This window comes from Trachurus japonicus, chromosome 10 (assembly GCF_045865225.1).
Source record: "Trachurus japonicus isolate A0001 chromosome 10, Traja_1.0".
Taxonomy (NCBI): Eukaryota; Metazoa; Chordata; class Actinopteri; order Carangiformes; family Carangidae; genus Trachurus; species Trachurus japonicus.
The window spans coordinates 21634072-21661399 of record NC_140916.1 but is presented as its reverse complement, the minus strand read 5'-3'; the positions used below and the strand labels follow the sequence as shown (position 1 = coordinate 21661399).

The window sequence follows — 27328 nt, the reverse complement described above, 5'->3', positions numbered from 1 at the left end:
ACTGTGCCTCAGTAGTTAGTGTACTGTCTATGAAAACTGGTATTTGACATTTTTTAGTAATCCTCTGTAGTTTTATAGAAAAATGAGTAGCCTATTTTAATAGTTTTCATTATTATTCTCTTCTCTGCTGTGAGGTATATCTTTTCTTTGCCTCTTAACGCTAGAATTTTAAAGAAAAGTAAAAGTGACAATTAATGTTGCATCTGTTGTGTCACTTAACATTTGGATATAAAAGCAGTTTCGTTTTGATTTATCATTGTACTTATTGCGGGCTTAACATTTTCCATCATGTCCCATGTCGCAATCTGCGATTGGTCCTCCAGCTTTTAGAGGGCGGGACTGAATCGTGTATGGCTGCAGATGTATCCAATTGGAATGCAGATACAGTTGCGTCATCAGCTCTTAGCCAATGAGAGCTCACCATGGTGGGGCAGGGGCTCGGTTTTATGCCTGCATTAATACGTAAACTGCCCTTTTCCCCATCGCCTTACGCCAAGGGTAGGGGGTGTGCATAGGCAGAAATTAACCTATGCTTAAAACTTTCTTTAGCGAAAGTTCATACTTACACTTTTTTGTGTTTTACACCTCTTTTCATTCGCTTGTTAAAAGCGCTTGGAGGCTTTCAACCCTCTGCTCATTTTTTCATTAAGACAGCGTAACTTGATACAAGGTAAGTTAACCAATCTTCCTTCTGAATGGCATTAACTAACCACATGTTTGGTTTACAGCGATATTTTGGGAGTTGTGACAACAATCTCGGTGTTATCTGACACTCAAACGCTTAGAAGAGTCTCACCTCACGCTTTAAACTGAAATGTGATGGTAGCTAGCGTTAGCTGTAGTAGCTAACAGCTACGTCGTTTACGTCACATTAGTTTGTTATTTTCCTTTCCCCTTTTATCGGGTGTAAACGTTAGACAGAAGCGACGGTAGCTGTGTTGTCTTGTAGTTTAAGCTGTAGTTTTACTGTTTACTGTAAATATCGTTACCTCCCTCCGATTTGTTGTTACCCAGCGGTGTGGTAGTTAGCTCTCCATTAATGTGTGCGGCAGGGACATGTCTCGACATGACGCGGTCCTGCCCTGACACTCACACGCACGGCCTGGTCACTTGATACGAAGCACAATGTTGTGACTGTTTTAACACGACGGTAAACCTATTTTAAGAAACTTTCATTGACCTGAACGCGATAAAATAGTACTTATATAAAGTGTGGAAAACTTTGACATGTCGCTGTTACGTGCTAGGCTGTCAAGAGCCGCCTCCCTGGTCTGGATCAATGACAGCTGCTGGGGAGAGGCTTGTTATTGGATAACATACAAATTTGGAAGCAGTGCCATGTCTCAGCTACTCCTGAGCTACACACACCACCTGTCCAGATCTGTTTCTTACAAAAGCATTTATTATTTGATGTTGAAGCACATTTGTTATAAAAAGGAATCAATCATTTGGAGAATTTCATACCAACTGTATCTTGCTAATAGTAGTCATTTTATTATCTCTGATCTATATGTTATGAAATATTAATTGTGAGATATAGGATTGTTGTAAACATTTATTCTATTCGACATTAGTCTAAATTGCATTGGTAGACTTGATCTTTTGTGGATGAGGTGCGTTTTATATATTTTAATTAAAGGCTACAAAGAGTCTGTTATTTGGTTATCTGAATAGTGCCTTTCTGGTCTGTGTTCATAGATGAAAATTTGTGGTTTATTTGGCTGATTACATTCGGTACCTTGCGTGTCTTGGCTTTCATATCCAAATTTCTTGCTTAGTTTTTATAAATGACATAGCACCTATGTGTCACATAACTTGCCATGTCGTTAATGCTGAGACGTCTAATCAATAATATTGTTGTGATGCAGTTTGATTTAGTCGATGTAATTCATCCCTATTTTCTTAATGTCCCAGATGATTGACACAGTCGCAGCACCTGGTGCACAGCCCTTTGCTGTTCAGCTTAAGGCCCTAACAGATCTGGAGGGCCGGTACCAACCAAAGCTGAGTGGCTTGAGACTCATAGAGAGCTCCCAGGACAACGGGCTCAGGATGACCGCCAGACTGAGGGAGTTGGAGGTGAAGGACCTGCTCTCTCTGACCAGGTTCTTCGGTTTCAGCTCAGAGACCTTCTCACTGGCCATCAGCTTGCTGGATCGATTCCTCTCAGTAATGAAGGTTTGTAATCAGTAATGCCAATGATATCATTCAAACTATGTTGACATAGGTGCCAAATAGGTTGAGAAAAGTTTGAATAATCTTGTTTCACATCCTTTCCTCCGTAGATTCAACCAAAGCACTTGTCCTGTGTGGGCCTGTGCTGCTTCTACATTGCTGTGAAGTCGGCAGAAGAGGAGAAGAACGTGCCTCTAGCCAACGACCTGATTCGCATCAGTCAGAATCGCTTCACAGTGTCTGACATGATGAGGATGGAGAAGATCATCATGGAGAAGCTCTACTGGAAGGTGAAGGCCCCCACAGCCCTCCGCTTTCTCCGCCTCTTTCACAGCCATATCCAGGAGCAGCTCGATGCTGAAAGGTAAGGACGGACGGTCACATCAACCTGCAGGGCTGAACCATGACTCAACAAGATTATATTTACTCTACCAAAACGTGTCTTCTCATATTTGGCTTTAAAGAGAACAGTAGCCAAAAATATTTGTAAAGCCAACAGGCACAGTCCTATTTGAAAAGGTGAAGATTTTTGGACATGTTGGAAAACAAGTGTGAAAATCCTCTCCTCACAACATTGTCAGTATTATTATTGTGCTGTAATTTAGTTTTTCTCATGACTGATGTGTGTCTAGTGAGCTCTACCTCGTATCTCTTACATATACGTATAAGTTACAGTCTCAAGACTAAAAGAATTTTCTCTTTCCAGCAAGAAGATACTGAGTCTTGAGAGACTGGAGGCTCAGCTGAAAGCCTGTCACTGCTCATTTGTCTTCTCCAAAATAAAGGTAGGTCAAAATAACCGGTCTCCCTGCATTTTAAAATGTGGCCTATTTCTTTTTTAAATGTATTCTAACATTATTTTTAGAGGAATTCATCCTAAAATAAGTTCCCAAGGTTTTATAACAATTAGCTTTAATGTGGCCAGGTAATGGCTTTTGGTGGTAGTTAGGATATAAGATGGGCCATCTGAAATTCGGAAATCGGACATAATGTTTTCTATGTCAGTTTTCATAAACAAATGTGATTGCAGTATTGTCAGATTTTTGTGATTGGGAATGTGTGCTCTGTTTCTCTGCAGCCATCTCTGCTTGCCATGGCTCTGATATGTTTGGAGGCCCAGGAAGAACATGAACCTGAGCACGCTGACAAAATAACAGAGGCCCTGAAAAGTCTGCAGCAGCAGCTGAATGTAAGCACCAACTCTTTTTACAATCCTGAAAGTCTTAAATCTGAGTGCTTTCACTAATTGTTTGTGTTTCTTTTACACAGATCAAAGATGGGGATCTGGTGTGTATGCGGGAGTTGGTTGGAAAATGCCTGGCTGAATATGCCACCACCAAGTGCTCCAAGCCTATCCGCCAAAGACTTCGCTGGACTATTTCGGGAAGAACTGCACGTCAGCTGAAGCACAGCTACTTCAAGATAACTCATCTTCCCACCATACCTGAGTCAGCTTGTTAGAACCTGAGGGTATGAATGGATGACCTTACATGCAGAGTAAATTTTCAACTGTCGCCAAATAATTTTTGTTGCTGATTGCATATAACCTTTGGGCGACTCCCTCGCAGTAAGGTCATCCACATACTGCCCAAGTCATTTTCCTTACAGATCTCCACCGGTGATGATGGATTTCTTTAAGGAAAAGCTAAGAGTATTGCAGTTTTTCCCCCCCAAGTTTGTTTGTCATCAAAACACAGGTGAAGCACACTCCTTCCCAAGGAGTACTACTTTGTGAGAAAGGTTAATCTACTACTGCCATCCTGCTAAGTTTTACTTTCCTGGTTGAGTTGCTTGCAAGTGTACAGTATGTTCTTGTTTAAATCCGTACCAAGGTTTTTGTTGTTTCCTGGAACGGGTTGCTGGTTTTAAGCTAATAAGTATAGAACCACCTAGGTCCTCAGTCCACCATGTGGAAGAGGAGGGAGAAGGATTTTGTGAACAGCAGAAATGGAACCAAGAAATCGGGCCCAAAATCCTTCACTCCCACCCTAGGTTGCTAAACTGTCCTGAATGCACACTCCTACCCAAGGTGATGATTTTTTGTTTTTTTTTTAAAAGTTGATCAAGCGAGGGAGCTCTGGTTTTCTCCAGTGAAGTGAGGCTAGTGACGATCCCATGATGTATGGCTAACCATGCTGAAATGTTGGTTACAGAGGAGTTGTTTTCACTGATTCTTCATTTGTGGACAATGTACCACACGTATGAATTGATTTCAGTTGTCAGTTTCACAGAACACACAAAAAAAAGGGTCATTGTGGTGAAAATGTGGATTGGATTTGTATTGCATTTTCTTTGCCAGTTTCCCTGTTTAGTACAAGTTTCTTTTAGTGAGAAAAATAAAATGTGTTCTCAAAATCAATATGGCTGATTGAATACAACCATCTGGTTAACCTATGTACTTGTACCTTTCAATAAAACGTTATTGAAAAGCCATTGCTGAATGCATTTGCTTCATTATTAAAAGACATCTTAAGGGCTTCACAATGTCATACATTTCCACTCAGCTCCTGTCTAGCCTGTACAACAGGGCTCAACTTGGCATGTCTGGCTTAATAGAATCAGTTCTATACAGCCAAAGAAAGGCAGAGGAAAGAAAGGGCTGGCTGTGTTACCATAAAGAAGGAAAAGTTATGTCCCTGTCAAACAACTGCTTCTTGTAGACTGTCCAGCGGAAGTTTATGCAGCAAAACTTTTGGCCTCTCCTTGCTGACAGTCTCACAGATCCACTGTTCCTCTGTCATGCCATGGATGTCCTCAACAGTTCAGTTTTCCACATCTGGTAACAATCACTTCTGTAAACTGGAAAAGTCAGGACCACCACCAGCAAAGTTCCCAGAGATCTCGGCTCCGCTGAAGTCAAATCCGGGATTCTGGCATGACAGAGAAGGACAATTGATGAATAACAAGAACCCCTATTTCCACCCAAGACAAGGATAGTTTTTACAAATCTACATAATAAAATCTGTGATTAATGGAGTGAATTCATATCAATTTAAATCCACTCTGAGATGTAAGTGAAAAACATATCTCAAGCACAAATAATTGAAAATCACATATACCATGGCTTTGCTCCTCTCTGAACAAACCCCCAAACCACAACAGTGAAACTGGTGTTTTCAGGAAAGATTAAAGGCAGTAGGACCACTTTCCACTTGGGACACACTTTCTAATGTGTTTAAAGGACTGTGCGTAATAGCTTTATAAATTGTTAATAAGTCATCTACAGGGCTTTATAAGTCATTCATGATACTAACTTCAGGGCTGCAAGGTTGTGACTGATTAGATCATTGATCCACTTATTTTATGGGTTAGGGTTAATGGATTGTAGACAATCTTGACATAAATCTATTTATTAACATCTAATTAACAGTTACAACCACAGACATGATGATTGAAACCCTTCATTAATGGTTCATTAACATTTACAACCACAGCTTATTAGAAAGAGAGAGACATGTGAGTATTTATTATGGGTTATTATTTTGGTTGTTAAAGTGGTAATTGTGAAATGAGAAATTAGTTTTGTTACAATTGGTACCATAATGAGAGCTCAGTGCCAGGGGTTAGAGTGTTGTGTTGGGGTAAGGGAGATGTTGTCTTCCACAACACAACACCAAAACACCCCCGGCATTATTAATGGACCATATACTGTATATATCTGCATTATCATCAAATAAACACCAGTCAAAAAACTCAAAACTCAAAAAAATCATTTACAACCTGTTGACACAAAATTTGAAATCAGACATTTAAAGGGGACATATTATGCTAATTTCTGCTTCTTGACATGGTACCTTGATGTCTAAAAGTAATGTAAGTAACATGCTTTGGTCAGAAAAAACAAAAGATTGAGCATAGATGGGTTTTCTACACACCAGTTTCACAGCCCTGCTCTAAACGGTCGGTTTGGAACCTTCGCTCTGGTAGCTGAGGTAACCATAGACCAGAGCGGCTTTTTTATGCAAATGAGAATGACTGATGCATCCTGGGTAATTTAGGGGCAGTGCCCGGCATCCCTCCATTGAAAAGTTCAGCCTAACTGGCTTGACAAACTAACTAACAAAAAGTTGGCTAGTAACAGGCTATTTACAGACAACACTTAGCCAAAACCTACCCGGTGATTCCACCAAATACGTGTAGATGTCTGGGTAAGAAATTTCTGGCCACTTTGTGGGGTCATTGATCATTGTGGGAGGCTAAATGAGCATACCAGTAGATTAATTAATTGTAATTTTTCAAGATAGCGTGAACGGTGGGTTTCAAAGAGGGTGTCAAAATAATTATGAGACATAGTGCTACAAAAGAAACAAAAAATTAAACATTCAAATTGATTGTTAGTTAGTCTACGCTCCATCAAAACACAAAAAGCCACTGAGTGCAATGTAAAAATGCCGGGTGCTGCCCCTAAATTACCCAGGATGCATCAGTCATTCTCATTTTCATAAAAAAGCCGCTCTGGTCTATGGGAGCGAGGGCTTGAATATTCACATCACCTGGCTTGTGATGTAATAAGCCGGGTGAAATTAAAACGGCTTGTTAAGAGACACATTTTCTGACTATGGCAGTTTACAAAATGTTGACGTAGTTGTCAAAACTTACGTTTAAGGGGTGAGGAGGCACTCCGGATACGCAAATACACATACTAAAACAATGAAAAAGTGAGTTTTCCATAATATGTCCCCTTTAAGTTATTTGCTGCCTTTAATAATTCCTGGATAACAAAGTGCCAGTCATGTAGCTATTGGTTGCTAGCATCACACACCATGCCTCTTTAAACGGCGCCATATGAAACCGACCTCTCGCTGGAACCTCTCCAGTGTGAGCTTCCTCTGCATCTGGTCCTGGACCCAGGCGTTCGCACAGTACTCTCCTTCCAGCAGGGAGGACCAGCAGTTCCCCGCCTCTCTGTTGGTCTTCATCAGAACGATTCGGATAAGACACTTGTCCTCTGAGGTTTGAAAATAGAGAAAACGGAAAAAAGACATGAAGCTGGCTTTTGTCCACTCAAGTCCAAGTACGTTACTTTGAGTTTGATGCAACCTACCTAGCGTCCATGTGCCCTCATCAGACACAGTTGTGCCAAACAACTTTCCCTGATGAAATGTAAACAAAAGAAGTGTCAAATTCATGCATGTGTTCACATAGTAAAACTTGTTAATGATTTCAGCAGTCGGGAACTCCGGTCTTTAAAGGGTAATTGCCGTTTTTTACAATCTGGACCTTATTTCTAGCATAAAATACGATAATTTACTCACCCAGATAACTTTGGTGTCATTACAAGTCATTCCGACAAAATTAGATTTAATTTATCCGTATAATGCAAGTCTACGGGGCAACGGAATGCAGCCTCTAAATGATTATCTGTCGCGAAACTCGTTCATTTCACCAATATTTTGTTATGATAGGCTAATGCTATTCCCCTTTGAGTCCGGGGTTAGCTGTTATCAACATCCGGGGTCTGTAGGTTGACCTACTAACCTCTGACCTGGATGATGTCATCTCTGAATGAATGAATGAGTTTCGCAGCAGATAATGTGTTATTTAGAGGCTGCATTGCGTGCCCCGTGTTCTCACATTATACGGATATACGCGGCTCTCGGCTGGATCTAATTTCGTTGGAACGACTTGTAATGACACCAAAGTTATCTGGGTTTATCGTATTTTATGCTAGAAATAAGGTCCAGATTGTAAAAAACAGCAATTCCCCTTGAAGGCCAAACATATTAGCTTTCAATGTGATTCCAATCTCTTCTATCTGATGATTACTCTCTTCTAATTCTATTTTCATTCTTATTTTTACTCTTCTAAACTGAAAAGGCTACTTCTGCCTGAGAAAAGCTTAGTTAGCCGGCTCATTAATTGGTTGGGATAGGAGGCCTAAGCCTTCATAGCCACATGTTTGTTTACAAAGTACCAGGTGGGGACTTCCGGTGAGGTGTCACACCAACAAGGCTGCATAGCTTTTGGTTCCACTCTGCTGGCAAAACAGGGCCAGCGGAAAAATCATCCTCATTCATTGAGACAATTTAAAAAGAACTTGACGGAGGAAGAGATAGATGCGCAAGACCACAGCCCTGCCACACCTGACAGCACCATGCCCCAGCTTGCCATGAGCCATCTCATTTAGTTTCTTCAGTCCAATGTTTTCAGCTAGGAGTGACAGCAGTCACAGCACAGATGGCACAGAAGTAATACTGTAGGACAAAAACACCTAATTTTTTCATGTTGAAAAAAAAGTACTTGTCTGACAGTCTGTAATGGATTTCACATGACGATGTTCACAACTTCGGATACTTTATCAAAAAAAGAAGGAGAATATGCAAACTCCACCCAGAAAGGCCCCCAAAACCTTTAGCAGAGCAATGACAGGGCTTAAGCCTTTCTGTTCTTTTCTCTTTCACAAATCGTGAACGTACAGGAAAAAACAGTTGTTCTGGTGCCCTCACTGTGTGGAGGGGGGCTTTGTATGTGAATATAGATTTTACATTTTTCAACAAAAAATTGATCACAAAAAAGATTGTTAATCTGGTCAGTGTTGAGTAAGGCAGGCCAATAATATTCAAGATTTTCTCCAGCTTTCAGCCAAATATAAATGGCTGATTTTGCATTGAATGGAGAAGAAAACTATTTCAGATATACATAACAATACCGAGATCTGCCACGCATTACCTCTGATCTGATCTCAGCACTTTAACACACTGTGCTCAGGCTCCAGCTTTGTGTTTTTACATTGATGTGCTATTGTTTTGTTTTTAACTTTATTTATTTTATTAATTAGTATATTTAAATAATTCCTAGCAAGCAATCACTGTGGTACTGGTACTTGTTGAGGGAACAGTATTTATTTTTTTCTGTACACTGGTGCATAAAAAATGACAAGTAAAAATTCTTGTAATCAGCAACAGTTCTATTTCATGACTCATGAAATACTGAGTCAGCATGTACATCACCAAATCCTGGTACTGTCTTGCCTTAATGGAATAAACCACAATTAATGTTATTAATTACATCTCTACTTTGAGTGTTCACACCCCTAAACACTAAGGGGAAATACAAACATGTAAGCACATTTTGTTTGTTGACCATTTAACTTAATCACAGATTTTCTTTTTATGCAAATGAAAGGCAAAGGAACAAATAAAGGCACAGGAAATCAGAAGATGTGGAGAGACTTAGATTTATTTAATTTCCCCCCTAGTTATTTCACTGTGGAGTCAAACGTGCCGCTCACCTTGAACATTTCCTGTCCTCTGACGCACAGCTGGATGTCTCTGGACCCCAAATGGCAGCGGACCTCTTTGGCAGACGTCCCATGAGGCACGTTTACTTCAATGAAGACCTCCTCCATGGTCTGGTACCAGGAGCCCCAGGGGGTCTTGCAGGGCACCACGCCGCTCCTCTCCTCGAAGTGAGCCGACATGCTGCGGCTTCACCCCGGCTGGCAGCTCGCCTAACGTCCGCTAACTCTCCGGCCAGCAGACAAGTTACGCAAACAGTTTGCTACTCGGTTATTCTTTACTGCTGTTTACGTACCGACTACTTAGCATGACTTTCATTAATTACATCTGCATTAAAACCGGTTTAGGGGTTCGTCGAGCTGTGTCGGAGCTCACCGTGTTGTTTGGTTGTTTTGCTCCGGACTGGCTCGAAACTTCTTCTCTCAATGTGGATTTAATTTCCGGTTGCAGAGGACATTTTGGTTGCAGCGCCCCCCGCTGTCTGAAAGACTGGACGACAGCAGGGAAAACTTCAACATGATAAGCCTTTAGCTGTATCATTATTATCAGTAGGCCTACTATAAATGTACATGTTTAGTTGTCTTTACATTTTTATTTTGTATTACTGGTATTTACTCATTTATAGTCATTTTTCTCCACAAACCAAAGGAATCTGCTGTTTGTCTAAAAATGGAGTGGATTTGCTAATCTGTTAATTAGATTAGGCTACTGTTCCTGCTTTGGTGCCTTCTTTGTCCTTATGCATTGGTACCAGTCTCTTTAACGACACCAATGAAGACCTCTCTCATTGAAATTGAACAAGTATGAGTTGATTAGAGACTACACTTAAAATCTGGTGAGAAATGGCGCTCAGGATGGCTGTCCTGACATTAACTTTAGTTATTTTTATCTGCTGGATAAGGTAAGTATTCTCTCTCTATAGTTTAGATGGATCAGAGTGCACCCAACCTGGGAGTGTTTTTTCTCTCTTTGCAGCCTCGGTAATGTGAGTGGAAATGAGAAGATTTCCTCTGACAACATTACTCGCATTTTGGATCGACTTTTAGATGGTTATGACAACAGACTGCGACCTGGATCTGAAGGTAATTATAACTCCTAAATCTTAAATCCTTGTTGCTACAAACTTGCCTATATTGCCTATCTTAGATAAATGAAGAACACTGTGCCACAAACCTTTAGTGTTATTGTATTCATTACAATTATTAATGATTGTTGCAGGTACTGTTACAGAGGTGAAAACAGACATCTTTGTCACCAGCTTTGGACCTGTGTCAGATGTCGAGATGGTAAGACAGTACTTCTATCAGGAGGTGTGCATGTGCTGACAGTGGGAGATATCAGCGCTTCAGTGACCACTGAATGCATGCCTTATGGGCAATCTGCCATGAGACCATCTAATGAGCTTTAATCTGTTTGACCAGCCCTATAACTCCATTATTGATGGCCTCTAAATCAATATGACAACATGTCAGACAGAGGAAATGGCTGAATGGAGTGATTAATTATTATCTGGGATGAGTGGCATCCATCATTGCCTCGTCATTTCTCCTCACCTTTCACTGCAAGTTGAAATGTATCTTCAGTATTACAGATGCTGACAGGACTATATCTTTGCAGTGCACAAAGAGCTACATTTAATGTGGGAATTTAAGGTTTGTAGAGCATACATTTCATAATACATCTACTAATATCTGATGTTCATGCACCAGGAGTACACTATGGACATGTTCTTCCGTCAGATGTGGGTCGATGAGCGTCTAAAGTTTGAAGGCCCCATTGAAATCCTGCGGCTGAACAACCTAATGGTGGACAAAATCTGGACGCCAGACACTTTCTTCAGAGACTCAAAGAAGTCAATTTCCCATAACATGACCACGCCCAACAAGCTCTTCCGCATCATGAAAAATGGAACTGTCCTCTACACTATGAGGTAATCTTATAAAGTTGTGGTTTTATTTGTGAAACTGTCCTCTCTGGACACAAGATTTGCTGAAATGAATAATTGAAATGGATTTCTGTGTCTTCTTCATGTTAGACTGACGATCAGTGCAGCATGTCCCATGAGGCTGGTAGACTTCCCCATGGATGGACATGCCTGTCCTCTCAGGTTTGGAAGCTGTAAGTAGTCTTTACATAACTTTCAGTGCTTATAAAGACAAGAAATAGCAGTATCCAGTAATGTCCAGATTCATAAATGTGACCAACATTTGAATGTTTTAAGAGTTGAATTGTCTTTGCATTTTTAGATGCCTACACAAACAGTGAAATTATGTTCACGTGGAGGAAGGGGCTGGTAGCATCTGTCGAGTGTCCCAAGGAGTCCATGAGTCTCCTGCAGTATGATCTTGTTGGACAGAGTTTGTCCAGTGAAATATTCAAATCAAATACAGGTAATGCCCACTGTCGTCTATCACATTGCTCTTGTTATCAGGGCACTGTTACAGTCGTACCTGCACTTAAAAAGTTTAATTAGAAAATACGAGCTGGTGGATCTGTCAGTAGAACGAGGTCAAACGGGTCTCTTCAAACTGTGCACTAGTGTGTCCACCACTCTCCTGCAGAAGAGCTGGTATAAAAGCAAAGACTTCCTTGAGCAGCCATCTAAGATGCTTAAGTGGTCAAGGCCTAATGCGTACGGTGTGCCTTAAAAAAGAACTACAGGCTTTAAAGCCCAGTGACTGCACTGACAGAGAGGAGGAAGGACGGACTAGTGTTTGTGTGTGTGATGTGTATGTATGCATGTACTATTTTCACCAGGAGAAGAAGTGCTCTCCTGCTGTGAACCTGGTATATTCTTGGAATAGGGAGGGAAAGGATGAGGCAGCCTCCAATATGGAGAGATGATACCCATTTAGAAAACACTGAGCGTGAGAGAGTCAAAGTCCGTGTATGTGTGTGCTTGATGCAGTGTGTTTTTGGTCTGTGAATGTCTGCATGCATGTGTTAGGCAGAGCAGGGCAGTGTTACGCATAGTGACACTGCATGCTCTCCTTCTGCCCCCTCCTCACTCGCTTCTTCCTCCTCCTCTTGACTTTATCCCATTTCCAAATGTCTGCTGTGCTCCCTCCTCATTTTTTTTCCTGCTATCTTCCCTCTTCTCTCCCTTCCTCACACGCTGCCTCACAGTTAGTTGGCTATTCCAGTCTTAACACCAGCAATATGTCTATACGTTTCTCTCAGCAGCTATTCTGTTTCAAGGGCAAGCAAGGGCATCCGTTCAGTGCTACCCTGCTATGTCCCTCAGGGTTGCTCTCTTCACACATGCTGTTTATCTTGCAGGTCACTACTCTGTGCAGGTGGTCCATTTCCACCTCCAGAGGAAGCTCGGCTACTACCTCATTCAGACCTACATCCCCCTCATAATGGTTGTTGTGTTGTCCCAAGTGTCTTTTTGGATTAACAAGGAGTCTGTGCCCGCACGTACAGTTGCTGGTATGTCCATCTTCCAACCAGTGCAATCAATGTTTACTTACCATGCTTAATATCAAAATATTTCTGTACAGTGTGTGTGTGTGTGTCAGACTACATTTACGTACTTGTCTTTCTTTAGGAATCACAACGGTGCTGACAATGACCACTTTGAGCATCAGTGCCCGTCAGTCGCTCCCCAAAGTGGCCTACGCCACAGCCATGGATTGGTTCATTGCTGTGTGTTTTGCCTTTGTGGCGTCGGCTCTCATTGAGTTTGCAGCAGTAAACTACTTTGCCACCCTCCAGGCCAACCGTTTGAAGAAAAAAAGAGCCAGACAAGACAAGCTTGAGGTGTTGGCTACCGGCAGTGACGATGATGACACGATTTCGGTGAGGATCTAACCTTATGTCTATTATGTCTAAATCCACTTTAACATTTTGTGCCAGTTTTACCTGATTGGTGTGTGGAATCAGAACCATAAGTCAAGGGTTTTTTTTATAGTTAAAGTTGCCTCATTTTTAGCCATTTCTGTTCATATTACATACAAAACAACATGAAATTGTAGCAAAGTTGAAATATGTATACTTTTCAGGATTGTGATATTTGGTCAAAACACTAACATGGAAGAGGTTTTTGGGGGGCTTTTTAACCTTCATGAGATGAACTGATTTCCATTTCCTGCAGCTGGTTAGCTTAGCTTAGCTAGCTGTCTTTACAGTGCTATTGCCAAGCCAAAGGACTTGAGTAGGCAGACATGTTAGTGTTATCTATCTTCACATCAATCTTAAATTTCTGATCTTATTAGAACCTGTTTGTTTGTCGTAAGTCACACAATTCAGTGATCAAAAAAAAGATTTTAAAAAAATCACAGTGTTCTAAGTATAAACAGGGATACATACACGTCTTTAGAGCCGATGCTCGACTATTTTCTACCGTAGGCGGCTGTTTTCCTCAACTTTTTATGAACGCAACCTGCTCAGCAACACCAGCTTCTGCTGCTACTTGAAATAGGTGTGTGATTTACACTTGAGACGCCATGAATTTATATAGATGGCGTTTCAAATGCATTTACATAGCTAATAATGGTGAGATACAGAGTCTCCTCTGTGTTGCAGAGGGTTTGATGCAGTAATGCTGATAATGAACACTAAGCCAGCAGCTTCACACTCAGATGCAGAGAACAAGAAATCCTGCCACAGATAGGAAGTCTTTTTCTATGCATTTCCAAGTAGTCACCCTGCCTTTTCCATTCTAGTCATTCAGGGCACACCACACATTAAATAGTAATATGCGCTGTTGTAGTGCTCTCATCTCCAGCTATATGCTTTATGCTAATACAGTAAGCCACCACAGCATCCTCCTGGGATCTGTCTCACGTGTAGGGCTCATGGTTCGATGCTTTAAAAATAGCCTCAGTGTGAGAACAGAGAGCAACTCCAGCACTCCTCCCCGCATAATCTCCTAACCATCCTATGGACATCCAGCTAACTACCTGCTGCGTTCTATAGGGATGTTGGCATGCCATTGAGAGAAATCTCCTGTGGGAACAAACATTACATTGTATACATGACTGCGGCATGTTGGAATGAGCATATAGCACACTGTATGTACTCCCTTTTTTCCTTCACTCTGTGCACCAAAAGAACCCACACGAACCCCTCTCACCCCCTCCTACTTTCCGTCCAAATCACCCCCACCTGTCTCCCACCAGTCGGACAGCAGCCCTCGGGAAGGCCTGAAGAGGAGAAACCATTCAGTGTGCCGTAGTGAGCCAGGAGATGCTCCACCAATGCCGATCTTCCTCCAGCAGGGCTCAGCTTTTCCTCCAATCCCACAGCTGGCCGGCACCAGCCCCATCGACACGTACTCTCGTGTCCTCTTCCCTCTGACCTTCGCCCTCTTCAACCTCGTCTACTGGTACAACTACCTGGCCAAGGACACCATGGAGAAGGCCAGGTACACATGCCACATTTTCTCATTTTTTTCTACACCTACCTGGGCACTGCCTGGTAGATATGCAAAGGGCAGAGGGCAAATGCGCCATTCAGAAGTCCAGAAATTCATAGGGAAGGGCTGGTGATCTTTTTTTTTCAATGCCAACAAATGTCATGAAAAGAATTGATCGTACTCATGAGTATTGACTTGATAGCTTATTCCTATGTGCCATGATGCTCCGTTGTATCAAAAAGTATTAAAAACACATTGATGAGCCACACAGCTGCACTGTGTGAATGTTCTTTCATTATGGTGAACATGGGCACTGTAGTTTATTTTGAGTGGTTCCCAAATGCACCATCCCACCACCATAAATACTAGATCACCAAATGTGTTATAATCCACAGCTGAAAATAGTCCCCAACAAATGTATTATTTATTCCTGTTTGAGTGGTGTTTGCTAGTATGAGGCTGCAGTGGCTAGTTCTTTTTGGAAATTACTTAGACTCCACTATGCCGTATATATCACCTATGTTTGTGACCCTTTTGGAAGATTTATGAATTTAGGTTGAAACAAATGGATGTGGAGCTGAGTAGATAATACACACAGGAAAATAGGGAATACCACAAGCTTTATTTTTCAAGCTGTTCTTTTTCTTCTCAGATTGTTTCGCTGAAATAATATTTTATGAATTAAAGAAATAAATATAATCTTTTAGGGCAAAAATGCTCTATTTTTTATACTTGCAGACCCTTACATTTATCTAATAGTATTTTAGGGTTGCAGCCCTTAAATTTGGAGCCACTGACATAGGCACACATCGTAGTAGTGTTTTACTCTTGTTTATGTCTTAAAAGTGAGCTTCCCTTTTGAGTTTAACCTCTAACCTTTTGAGTTGTGCGTGTCAAGGCAGCAGATCCAAAAAAGTCTTTCATGCAAAATGGCAAAAATAGCAGAGACCTACTTGGAGAGTTTCCAGGATTCTTCTACGAATGAGAAACAAGAGAAAAAAAAATCTCACAATGGACAAAGGATGTTTATGCACACTTACTTTGTTTCTCAGAGCCACAAACATGTCTCACTCTTCTCTAATTATGATAGATTGAGTGAAACAATAACTACCCGCACATTTTTGTCAAAGACTTTTATCTAGGTAGTAAAAACATCAATAATTTCTAATGCTGAAACAGCCCCAGGAGTTGTAGGCGAGAAAAAAAGAAGAGGAGAATGATGTTAGGTGGCGTTGTTGCTGCATTGACGCCAGGACTGTGGCTTTTACCATCATCATAGATTTACAATACAAAAGGGACTGAGCGCTCAGTTAATTTGAGAATAAAAATGTGCATCAAGCTTGCTCCTCTTTTATATAAGGTTTACCTGAGGGCTGGCAAAACCCCAGTCGTTTTAATGACAACAACGTTCCTCCAGTGGGAGTTGGTCTCATAGGCGAAATCAGCCAGAGCTTACTTTGTACATTAACCACATGAAAAAAGAAAAACGACTATTCTCTTTCCTGCTTATAAGTGAGCCACTTATAAAACACAAAGCTCCATGTCCAAGAAAGAAAGAGAGAAACAGTGCAAGGAGATAGAGAGAGAGAGATCTGTTATGTAACACTGGGGAGTGCAAATCTGCTCATCATGCATCTCATGTTCCTGTCAGAGAATTTTTATGGTTGTTTTGTTTATAACGTTGTGCAGAATAATGAGAGAGACAAGATGGAGAGCATGAGAACAGCTGCATCACATCTATTCCCTTTACATATTTTCTCCACGTCCCCTCGCTTGGTACTTTTGAAGGAAGGCACCGAGGAGGACAGAGAGCACAGTAACAGTTTGGTTTGTGCAGTATACTGCAGATAGAGCCACTCTGGCTGTGGAAACAGAGGTTTCCAAATGCTCCTCTCACATTTGGTGCTCTACTGTGTTCTGCTCCTGCAGGGACGTAGATGTTGGGAACTAAGAGGACCTGGAAAAGGGCATGTGCAGCCAGAGAGGACTTCAGCATCCAGCCAGCATCTCACCTCACCCTCACACTCCGCTCCCTCTCTCTGAACGAGCTCTCAGCATTCACTCCGCTCTCATCTGACAGAAATTAATCAGAAACTCATTTATACTCCTGCCGCACATCTATTCATTTCACAAGCTGTGACCACTGCCCACTTGTGTTCTGATCAGTGGCTGAAGAGCTGTCCTTCACAGGCCTCAATCACTTTAAACCCACCATGTACACACGCACACACAACAACTTCTGGGGCTCCGGACCGAGACATACACCACACACATACACATACACGACACACACACACACACACACACACACACACACACACACACACACCAAGAAACACATCAAATAGAAGTGGATGATATAATCTATGATGGCTGTAACTGGTGGTGATGCAACAGTGAACCAATGCTTTCAGAAGCCTGCCCTCTACAGAAGCACAGCTCCCACTACAACAAGATCAAAGGCAATTTAGAGGAGGTTTGCATCCCTCCTTGCGGCTTCAAAAATATACTCAAACCTGAGAAAATGAATTGTGGGATTGTGTTGTCCTTCCCACCTTTCTGCTGTGGTGCTCTGATGCTACCTTTCGCATTTCCAGATCTACTGCAGGTCCCCTGGAAACATTGCAAGGAATATTGGGATATATTACCTCTGGGTGTTGCTGACATTAATTTTCTATTTTTGTATTGATGTTGCATGAACGGTGGGCTCAGGTGTTTGTATATAAAGTGTCTACCTGTAATGAACGGACTCTTATTCTCTCTCTTTTTCTTAGCCTAATGTCTGGTAAGATGAAAACAGAAGATATAAACTTGCTCTCAACTTGACAATCTGTGCCGTTTTTACCCCACGGTGCATCCAGCTGTTTGACCTTGTCAGGATGTAGACAAACTTATCTGCCATGTAATAAACATGTGGGAATAAAAACGACCCTAAAATTAACACCGCTGTTGTTCTTTTCACTCCTGGCATAAATGCTTGTTTCTTCATTACGCACATCCACTTGTCCCTTTAATATTTTTCTCTGCAATGGAAACTGCTCATCCACCATCATCAGTCTCCACTCTTTGATCTTGGGCTGGCTGCACGCATGCGCCCCTCATTGGCTCCTCTGCACTGTCTGGAGTAAGTTGGATGTGCGCTTTCCTCACTCGCATCCCGAAACCACCTCAAAAGCTGTTGCGATGGGGAGGATCAGGAAAAACCACTTTGGGATTTTGACTTTTTCTTTACTAGTGACTTTTGTCTGGGCTCAAAGGTAATCGTTTTCATTATTGTTTTTTATTATCATTTTTTATTTCTGCTCGTCTATCCTGCATGTCACGTAGCCTGTGTTAAAGCGTGCCTAGCGTGTGATATTAATAAGCTTTTCTTTTGCATTACACCACCTTTTTCTCCCCAGCGTCAAGGATATCAAAGATCCGAGCAATATGCCTCTGGTAAAAGAGACAGTGGACAGACTGATGAAAGGATACGACATTCGGTTGAGGCCAGATTTCGGAGGTAACAAGCAAATTGAAAACGGAATGTCATGTTTTCACGCCCTCCTGACGTGCAATACATGTTTAATGAATCGCAAAATCTGCTTTAATTTACATAATCACCCCTTCACAGCCAAATAGGCCTTTCCAATTAGGCTATGAGCAACGATGAGCATATTTCATTTGATGAGGAGATATAAGACAGGCTTTTAACGTGATCGATCCCGGTCATCAATGTTTGATCACCCCACTAAAAAAACGAAATTAGCAGCATTTAAGCTCATCTGCGTGCATGAAGATTTTTTTTTTCTTCTTTCTTCGGTGTGTGTGTGTGTGTGTGCTCAGGCTGATGGTGCACAAGTCTCCTGTAGGTGGAGGAGAGCACAGAGGAACCTGTGTGCGCGTCACGAATTTGTTAAATTTACATGATGAGAGAATAATTCATATTGTATTAATGCCTCCTTTCCTTCACAGGTGCCCCGGTGGCTGTGGGGATGAATATAGACATAGCCAGCATAGACATGGTGTCTGAAGTCAATATGGTAGGTGCATCTTCATGACTATTACCTCCCCCCTCCCGCTTTAATGTTGCCAATTGTGCCTTGGCACGGCAGGGATACCGCGCAAGTGGGCTATCATCACGGGGCAGTGTGTGTGTGTGTGTGTGTGAAAGAGAGCCGGGGTAACCTGAGCCAGGTTTTTTTTTTTTTTGAAAACATCTTTATTAGGGAGGGGAAAGGCAAGACAGTGATGATGATAATAAGATGAATAACTGAGGAGCTTCCGTTCCCAAATCGCCATCCCTCCTTCCTCTCTCTCGGTCTCCGCATTCGCAGCTCTGGTGTGTTGCTGCATTTGAATTCAAAACACACACTCACTGGCGCACTCGGACGCACAGCCCCGGTTGTGCGCTCGGAGAGGGCTGCGGGCACGCGCTCGAGCGAGCGATTGAGCGTGTGTGTGTGTGTTTGTGTGTAGCTATGTGTGTGTGTGTGTTTGTATGTGAATGTATATGCGTGCGTGCGTGTGTGTGACTGCTTCACGTTGTCAAGCCTCGGTGGTGTAATTTTGTTGACACGCGTCCCCCTTCCTCTCCCCTCCATGCAGTTACCTACAAAAATAATAAAAACAACGCGATCTTCTCCTCCACAACTGGCATCGCTTGGTGTCTTCTCGTCCCCCTCCCCCATTTTTTTTTTTTTTTTTTTTTTTGGAGGCTGTTAATTCGGCGACCAATCACATCATCACCGTCTACGTAAATGATCTTCCCCCCTTACTTGTCAGATGACGTAAGCAATTTGTTAATAATAAATGTCTGGTCACACAGCATTGCAACAGGGAAAAAAAAGACCGCTCGGTCTCTGGTTGCAATAAGAAAGAAAAATAACCGTCTGACTTGAGAGGACGGGGGAAAAGTTCAGCAGCCCATGCAAGAGCACCACCTATTGATCCGAGTGACAGACAGACAGACATGTAACTGACGGAGGGGTTTAACCCCAGTGTTGCGTTCGCTGTAGCCCCCCACTGCATAAAAATAGCTAGGCCACTGTTTCCATCGTGCGATTTCTCATGGTGCATTCAGGGGACAGGAGAAAAGAGACAAGAAACATTGAATGTGAGGAAAAGATCATTTACAAATCCTCTCCAAGGACCAACATGATACAGATAAGAGCATGAGAAACAAGTTTACCACTAGAACTGGAAGGAGGTGTGTTTTTGGTTATCAATTTTGCCATTTGTAAGCTGATGTTTGGTTAATTTTGGATGTCTGATTTGTTATTTGGCGGCCTGTCACATCTGTGTGTGTGTGTGAGAGAGAGAGAGAGAGAGAGAGTGGTCATTTTAAACTGCACCTAATAAGTTTTTTATCAGATGAAAACAGCAGCTTGTGTGAGTTTGTTTTGGACGAGGAGCAGCACTGAGCGGTCAGAGCTTCTCCTTTGATTGAAATGATTTATTTTGGTGGAAGATGCAGACAGAACGGAAGTGCCTTGGGGGGGCCGGGGAGATTTGAAATAGAAACCCCTCACTAGCTTCCACCCCCCCACCCCTCATTCCTCTCTCTTTCTCTTTTTTCCTCTCTCTATTCTTCCGCCCTCTACCTCCTCCATCCTTCCCTCCCACCACTTTGACTGGATCCCTGGCTGTGACTCTGGGCTCAGCAGCCATGTAATCCACCTTTGCCTTGCTCCAAAGGGTTATCTTACTTAAGAACTAGGCATCTATGCAAGCATTCATCTGGAAAAAAAACACTGCTTCATACATCCGTGTGTGTGTGTGTGTGTGTTTGTAACAAAACACAAAACTGTGCACAAACAGTGAATGGCGACTGACGTCATGCAACTCCCCGTGGCTATGAGAGAGCATTCATCTCGCTCATTTCTCGGAAATGCTCCCCCTGCCAGATCTGCACAGGCATCTCTCTGACACGATGGACAAATTTAGATGAAAAGTTGAAAAAAAAGAAAGGAAAAACATCCAAGATCTCAGTGGACTTGTGTTGCACACATTGTTGTTACCTTGTGAAAAATCTGCCCTGCTACTTACATAACAGGTTGGAATCTCCTCCTCCTCCTCCTCCTCCTCTCTTCTTCATGTCCAGCTCTCTTTGGTACAATAGAGGATAACAGCAGCTGACGAGATTGATCTCAGAGAAATCAATAATATCACCGTGCTCCATGATCACAAGGATGGAGCCGGTGACCTGGGCTCGGCGCGGGGCTGCTTTGATCTTCCTCATCAGGGGCAGCCACTTTTAAGATTAAAGTGCTGAGAGGGAAAACAACAAGGCAAGAGGCGAGGATGGAGCCGGTGTGGAGCAGGGTGGGGGAGAGGTGAAGGTTACTGTGATCGGTTTCACCGTCTCCTCTAAATGTTATCTACGTTGTGGTGGTGGGAGCTGAGTGAGGGGAAGTTAGTGCAGATCTCTCCGTCACCACCAGGGAAGCTCAGTCAGTGTTGCTGTGGCTGCACAACTGGAATGGATAGAAACGTCGGTTATCTTTGCAAACTTAAACCACGACACCTTAAAATGAACCGTGTGCCTGAACAATATTTAGCTACACAGCTGGAGCCTCTAATGGTCGGCCCAGTGGTGCTACACCGAGGTCCCGGGGGAGGGGGGCAGCAGTTTTTATGACTCTCCAATCTCTGGCTAATTATTTTCTCAGTTGATCTATTAATCATCTGCTCTGAGTCATGTCATGAAGTAGAGAGAAAAAAAAAGAAAAACCCATGACATGACATTTCTGTTTTTGTCCAACTGTACAAAACCCATCTATCTATACTAAAAAAAAAAAATCATAAAATAATATTCAAATTTGTGAAACTGTGAAGAATGATTGTTGCCAGTTGCCAGGACTTTGTTGTTGGAAGTGAGCGACTGTGACTGGGTTTGAAATCAGTGTTTGTGTGCCGGCCTGCCATCACAGCAGTGAGCAGGTTTGGGTTGTCGACAGCTGCTCGCTCCTCTAATTAAAGATAAAAATGCCTCTGGTAGAGAATGAACTCTGCATTTTGGTCGGGGCTGATTGAAGCCATTGTGGCATTTTTCCTCTACGCTGACATGAAGGGCATGTTGGTGTTGGAGCGCGTGGCGGGATTTGTAGTTTTGTTGTTTCTCTCTCGCTCTCTGTGTAACAGGCGAGTCGGTCCACATGTGAACGTAGCCACAGTGAAGTCATTTTATTTTATTTTTGTGCATTCTTGTGTGATCCACAGCGAAGGCCTGTTGAGGCTCAAAGGTCAGCCATGTTGTTGGGCAATAAAAATGTGCAGGTCAGTCAGCACCGTGGTAGCAGCCTCGCCTGCATGACATTACAAATGTGCTATTTCGAGAGGGAAGTGTCCTCCGAGTCCGAGAGGTGTGACCACACATCCTCGCTGGGTGGGCTCTGCTGACTCACTGGGGTTAGTGGAAAATATGGCACAGATATGATATCATGGCCGAGAGACCCCCACCCTCTCCTCACTGTGTTCATCCCTGTCTGTCTTGTTCAGCGCTGGCAACCCACTCCATCACTCATCTTCCTCACTTAGCAGCTGGAATTTGTATTTGCATAACGCTGTTTGTTTTTGCTGAAATCACAGATCCAGGAACCAAACCCCAGTTACGGTGCATTAAAAAAAAAAGAGTTCTGCACACAGCCAGTGCAGCTGATTAAATACAAGTGGAGTCCGTTGTCTCAGCAATGCATCGGCGCTGCATAATAACATCTTCTGCATGCCATCCATATGTGGAGTACAGCTACGGCTATGCACTCTGGGGCTGCAATGAGGAGGGAGGTAAATGAGTATTTTCACTCCTCGTCTTTTCTTCATCCTGCTCGTTAATTACATGTAAAATACCTGAGGTTGGTGGTTGTTAAGAAGCACTGCCTGTGCTATAATACTGTTCTCTGAATGTTAATTAGCTGGCTGTGAATTAAAAGATTTAAACAAACCAGCTGTGGTGGCTTCTGGGATGGAGGAATTAGTGGGGCGTGAGCGTTCCCTTTATTACAATCATTATCCTGACAAGCACTGGTTTCTTCACATGAGTAAGGGGATCTGGCCGTCAGACAACGGGAACCGATGACCAGAGGGGACGATGCGACGCGGGGCCACGTCGTTACAGTAGGCTACGTCCGTGTGAGAGAGATGCAGCTTCTTGTGTCTGTGAATTAGCAACCATTTTGATCTTGTTTGTCCAAACTGATCCTGTTCCATTTTATTTTCAGCTTGTGGAAAATAAGCTTGTGTTATTTTTACTCAGTGTTGCCAAGACAACGCAGCCTCTTTTTTTTTTTTTTTTTTGGTGGATATAGGGAAGTCAAGGAAAAGCAAATAAGGCCTCTTTTTTTTCCAGGGAGTTTTTAACGTTTTTTAACATCCAGGTGAAGGTTGTTCTGTCTTTGAAGAGCTCAGATTTTTGTTGTTTTTTTGGTTTTTTTGAACAAACCCTGATGTTACCGGGATTTTCACAGGCACGTTAATGATTGTAGCATCTTAAATAGGGCTACAGCGAACAGTAATTTAAATTATTGATTGTTTGCACTGATGTAAATGCCCAGGACAATTCACCAGAGACACCTGACAACCACACAAAGATATAAAACAGAGGAAAAGCATAAATCCTCACATTTGAGAAGCTCCGCCCAGGCAGGTTTCATTATAAATTAAATTACATTCAACAATCATAAAAATGGTTTCTGATCAACCCTCGCTTATTAATCAAATGATCAATAAATGGCTCTAGGATCTGTGGCCTTGCAAAGGCCAAGGACTACAACCATGCACATTTTCCTACACAGTTATATTATATTATTATTATTATATTATAGATAATAATAAAAAATAACATTTAAATGAAATAAATATTTTTGTCTCCTGGTTCATCCAGTGCTGCTGCTCTGATTCTGCCTGCTCTGTTTGCTCCGCCAAGCTTTCCCAAAAGCTTAAGACAAGAATGCAGGTTGTCCAGAACAATGTCATTAGTTATGCTGAGTGGACACACAGAGTTACAGATTAATATGGTCACCAGCATAATTACAGCACAAGAACAACACTTAATCCGGCTGCTTTCTTTCATGCACACTGCGTTCTCTGCTTCACGTTCAGTCAGTGGAGACTGGGTTCATTTGTTGATAAAACACTGTCAGTAACAGAATACAAGCTTTAGAAACATAATACAATAATAATACAATATTTTATTATACTGATTTCCATTTTTTTTGCTATATGATGAATAAAAAATTGTTAACAAAAAAAAAAGAAACATAATACACTCTATCTGAAAGAGAAACATGGTAAAGGTTTATAACCAGAATGTGTATATCTTCCCCATTTAGCTGTTAGTGTCATACGTTTAATGGGTTATGTTGTAATGTTAAATGAATGGATTACTTGATACATTTGTAAATCTAATAGTGGCGCTCTGAAATATAGTTCTCCTAATGCACCTAATCAAAATTAATCAATCAGATTTAAAATAATGAAACAGTGTTCCTGTTCTTACTTGGATGGTTTGTCATTTGCTGTAATTACTAACACTTACAGTACCCTTGCAGAGTCCCAACTGCAAGAGTGGAGTTACGCCAAGTTTAAATTGTTAGTGATAGTCTTTCATTATCGCCGGAAGGGGAACAGGAAAGCAGTGCGTCTTAAAACAGGGAGTAAGTTAGCCAGATCCATTAAAGCCTTTAATGTGATGATGGCTCCCTTAATGATTCTGTCAGGCACTTTCTCCACTGAAGCCAAGTGGCTGAAAAATGACCCATTGGAAAGAGAGTCATAAACGCGTCCATATTGTCACTTCCCTCAGGATGTGTACAGCCAGCCACTCACTCAGAATGCACTAACTTCCCCCTTGACCCCCTCATATTTAATTTGAGGCCTTTACTTAACCGGACACAGAGAGCGCAACAAATGAATAAATTCAGCTTGACCAGTTGTGATGTGCTCTGGCGTCTCCTCCAGCTTGTAGACGGGAAACAAGGGGGGGGGGACAAGAGGCTGCCGCTGCGGTGTTCGCAGACGAGCTTGTTATTGCCCAAATGTCGAATTGTCTCCTCGTGGCACCGTAGACGTTATTATTATCAGCAGCTTCTTCCCTGTGTCTGCTGGAGCGCTGTGCAACAGGACACAGCAGATGAAAGTGTTAGCAATATGGTGGACGTCTGCCGGCTCCTGTGAAGCTGCAGAGAGGAGAGAAAAGCACACAGAGCTGCAGCTCATGGACAAAATGTTTTTTAACCCACATGTTTGGCTGAAATATTTCTACCTAATCAAGAAGGGAATAAAAGTGGTGGTGGTCCTCAACATTAAGAAGCAATGATATGACACTTGACATAGTTGATCATCTGATCTATTTATTGATAGAAATATCATTTTAATATTGATATTATATAATATCTATTGAAAAATGCTATTTCATTTGCACATTTACTTATATGATTTACTCTACAATACAAATTAAGTTTGATTGCCAAAAAGTAGTTCACAAACAGACATGAATAATATCGGTAGTCAGCGTTGTTCTCCCCTTATGTTTTTACTTTTGATAAAAAATCTTGTCTATCCTATACTCTATAGTGTGTGCTGGAAGTTTTTTGAATTTTTAATACTGGTGCTCACCCCCATTAGACCCTTATTTGACCAAAGTCTAAGAACGCCAAATTACCTTATTTGGGATGTGTAGCGATGTGTTAAAGGTGTATTCAGTGTGTAGCCGACATGTGATCTGTTCAAAATCATGTGTACCAGTCATGAAGCATGTTTTTTTTTGTTAATTTGTTTTGCAACATCAATCAATCAATCAATCAATCAATCAATCAATCAATCAATCAATCAATCAATCAATCAATCAATCAATCAGTCAAATTGTATTGTACAGTACAGCTCATACAGATTAGTGTGGTTAAAAAAGCAATACAGTAATAACATTAGCAAACAAAAAATATAAGAAAATTAATGATCAAAGAACGGATAGAGTTAAACAAATAAAAGAATATCAACCAATCAACAAATCAATTGTGATAATAAAAGAGTGGCAATATATCATTTAGATTTATTCCATTCATGGTTTACATACTTTACATGATTGCACATATTTACATGATGTACACATAATCACCGTATATGAAAAGGAGCAGGATGAAGAAAGACATATGGTATATAGTATAGTAATATAGTTATAATTGCATTGGCTTAGTGTCAACACCAATATTATACAGTACACTATGTCACAAAATGAAAGACGATGAAACATATAATAGTAACAACAAGAAAACAAACAAACAAACAAACAAACAACAAAAGTAGCTGTCTTTTCTATTTTCCCCTTCTTTTTCTCTTTCTCCTTTTTTGTAGGCACTTCTTCTTTTTAAAACATCTTCTTAAACTGAGATATACTTGGACAACTTTTCAGTTCCTTGCTTTGTGAATGCCATAGTTTTACACCTGCAACAGGAACACACATTTGTTTTAAACTTAGCCTTGCAAATGTATGTTTAAAATCAAGCTTTAATTTGTTATCCTCTTCCTCCGGCTTGAACATGTTCTGCAAATGTTCTGGTAATGCCCTGTTCTTTGCTTTATACATTATTTTTAAGATTTAAAAATAAGATAAAGGTACAGTGAGTACCATCTGGTTTACAAAATGAAGATGCACATAGGATGAAATGGAGAGGCAGCATACTGGTGGAGCATCACGCTTTTCACTAACATGAAAGTCTACCACGCATAAATACATCTGGCGAGATGGTTTCATTACGGAGAAAAGAGTGAATGCATTAATGTCAGCGCTTTCTTCAAATCTGAATGTGCAAACATGAGCAGTATGTATTGTGTTAAGCTCATCTATTGGCAGCTCCCTCCCATGTCGCTGGTGACAGCTGATGTAGTTGTAATGGAGGTCTTGTAACAACCGTAGCCTGTCAAATTTCTCAGGGAAACACAAATGTACTCCTTGTCACTCTGTCAGATTCTTAATGGGGGTTTGTTAGCCCAGAAACAGATCTGTAGTGAGACACTGTCACTGTGCAACCAGCCTTGATGTTTTATAAGTTAGCCAGGCCTTGTTTGTAGCTTCATCGCATTTATATATTCACTGCTGTCATGCTTTCTTTTTTTTTCTTTTTTTTTCTTCCATTTATTAAATGTTGGTGCTCTCCACAAGATGTCTCCCTCACTGATGCTCACTGCTCTGTGTGATGTTAATGGAGTTTCTGAAGGGTGCTGACAAGGAGAGTGAAGGTCGTGTTGGAGACCGACGCTCCAGCATGGGACCGTCTGTCTCTCCTTTTTCTTTTTTTCTTTAATTTTTGGACTCTGCACGCTGCAAATCCTCTTCACCTGCTCCATCTTTTGTGTGTGGAGGAAGACATTAAGCTCTTAGCACATAACACATTAAATGTCTTGATTATTACTAACTAACTAAATTAGTTTCAGTCCAGGAGAGAAGATGTTAAATCAAAGAAAACTCACACAGGACTCTGCCTTTGTAACAAACCTTACAGACACTCAGACTGGATGTTGAATATCAGAGCTGCACTGTACTGAATGAATGATTGTTGAGAGTTTTTCTTGATTTGTTTCC

At 41.6% G+C, this 27328-nt stretch overlaps 4 protein-coding genes across 5 annotated transcripts in view; 3 read left to right on the top strand and 1 right to left on the bottom strand.

Moving 5' to 3' along the window:
- Positions 1-471: 471 nt before the first annotated feature.
- On the top strand, positions 472-4608 carry ccng1 (cyclin G1). Its single transcript, XM_085790028.1, has 6 exons — positions 472-670; positions 1915-2178; positions 2286-2539; positions 2882-2960; positions 3254-3364; positions 3445-4608. Exons 2-6 carry the CDS (start codon positions 1915-1917, stop codon positions 3634-3636), a joined length of 900 nt encoding a protein of 299 aa, XP_085646154.1. The 5' UTR covers positions 472-670; the 3' UTR covers positions 3637-4608.
- On the bottom strand, positions 4434-9843 carry nudcd2 (NudC domain containing 2). Its single transcript, XM_085790029.1, has 4 exons — positions 9407-9843; positions 7220-7268; positions 6972-7123; positions 4434-5045 (listed from the first exon to the last, which is right to left on the bottom strand). The coding sequence occupies exons 1-4, from the start codon at positions 9593-9595 to the stop codon at positions 4962-4964; spliced, it is 474 nt and encodes a 157-aa protein (XP_085646155.1). The 5' UTR covers positions 9596-9843; the 3' UTR covers positions 4434-4961.
- Positions 9844-10135: 292 nt separating this feature from the next.
- On the top strand, positions 10136-17698 carry gabra6a (gamma-aminobutyric acid type A receptor subunit alpha6a). The gene is made up of 10 exons (XM_085790027.1): positions 10136-10314; positions 10389-10495; positions 10632-10699; positions 11123-11343; positions 11449-11531; positions 11660-11803; positions 12693-12845; positions 12964-13214; positions 14537-14781; positions 16702-17698. The coding sequence occupies exons 1-10, from the start codon at positions 10256-10258 to the stop codon at positions 16721-16723; spliced, it is 1353 nt and encodes a 450-aa protein (XP_085646153.1). The 5' UTR covers positions 10136-10255; the 3' UTR covers positions 16724-17698.
- Positions 17699-17805: 107 nt separating this feature from the next.
- The window catches only part of gabrb2a (gamma-aminobutyric acid type A receptor subunit beta2a), a 33434-nt gene continuing 23911 nt past the window's right edge, over positions 17806-27328 (top strand). For both annotated transcript variants that reach the window (XM_085790026.1, XM_085790025.1), the window contains exons 1-3: positions 17806-18029; positions 18174-18274; positions 18727-18794. In XM_085790026.1, the coding sequence (XP_085646152.1) occupies positions 17956-18029; positions 18174-18274; positions 18727-18794 (243 nt within the window). In that variant the 5' untranslated portion in view covers positions 17806-17955. The remainder of the gene's footprint in view (positions 18030-18173; positions 18275-18726; positions 18795-27328) is intronic.

What these genes read in the sequence shown, in the direction of transcription:
- ccng1 (XM_085790028.1), top strand. Translation starts at nt 1,915, where the DNA reads ATGATTGACACAGTCGCAGCACCTGGTGCACAGCCCTTTGCTGTTCAG. An exon ending in TTGTCTTCTCCAAAATAAAG is followed by an intron (nt 2,961 to 3,253) that starts GTAGGTCAAAAT and finishes GTTTCTCTGCAG; the next exon opens with CCATCTCTGCTTGCCATGGC. An exon ending in GTCTGCAGCAGCAGCTGAAT is followed by an intron (nt 3,365 to 3,444) that starts GTAAGCACCAAC and finishes TCTTTTACACAG; the next exon opens with ATCAAAGATGGGGATCTGGT.
- nudcd2 (XM_085790029.1), bottom strand. Translation starts at nt 9,595, where the DNA reads ATGTCGGCTCACTTCGAGGAGAGGAGCGGCGTGGTGCCCTGCAAGACC. An exon ending in GAGGACAGGAAATGTTCAAG is followed by an intron (nt 7,269 to 9,406) that starts GTGAGCGGCACG and finishes ACATTTCATCAG; the next exon opens with GGAAAGTTGTTTGGCACAAC. An exon ending in TGGAGAGGTTCCAGCGAGAG is followed by an intron (nt 5,046 to 6,971) that starts GTCGGTTTCATA and finishes CTGTCATGCCAG; the next exon opens with AATCCCGGATTTGACTTCAG.
- gabra6a (XM_085790027.1), top strand. Translation starts at nt 10,256, where the DNA reads ATGGCGCTCAGGATGGCTGTCCTGACATTAACTTTAGTTATTTTTATC. An exon ending in CTGTGTCAGATGTCGAGATG is followed by an intron (nt 10,700 to 11,122) that starts GTAAGACAGTAC and finishes TTCATGCACCAG; the next exon opens with GAGTACACTATGGACATGTT. An exon ending in AATATTCAAATCAAATACAG is followed by an intron (nt 11,804 to 12,692) that starts GTAATGCCCACT and finishes TTTATCTTGCAG; the next exon opens with GTCACTACTCTGTGCAGGTG.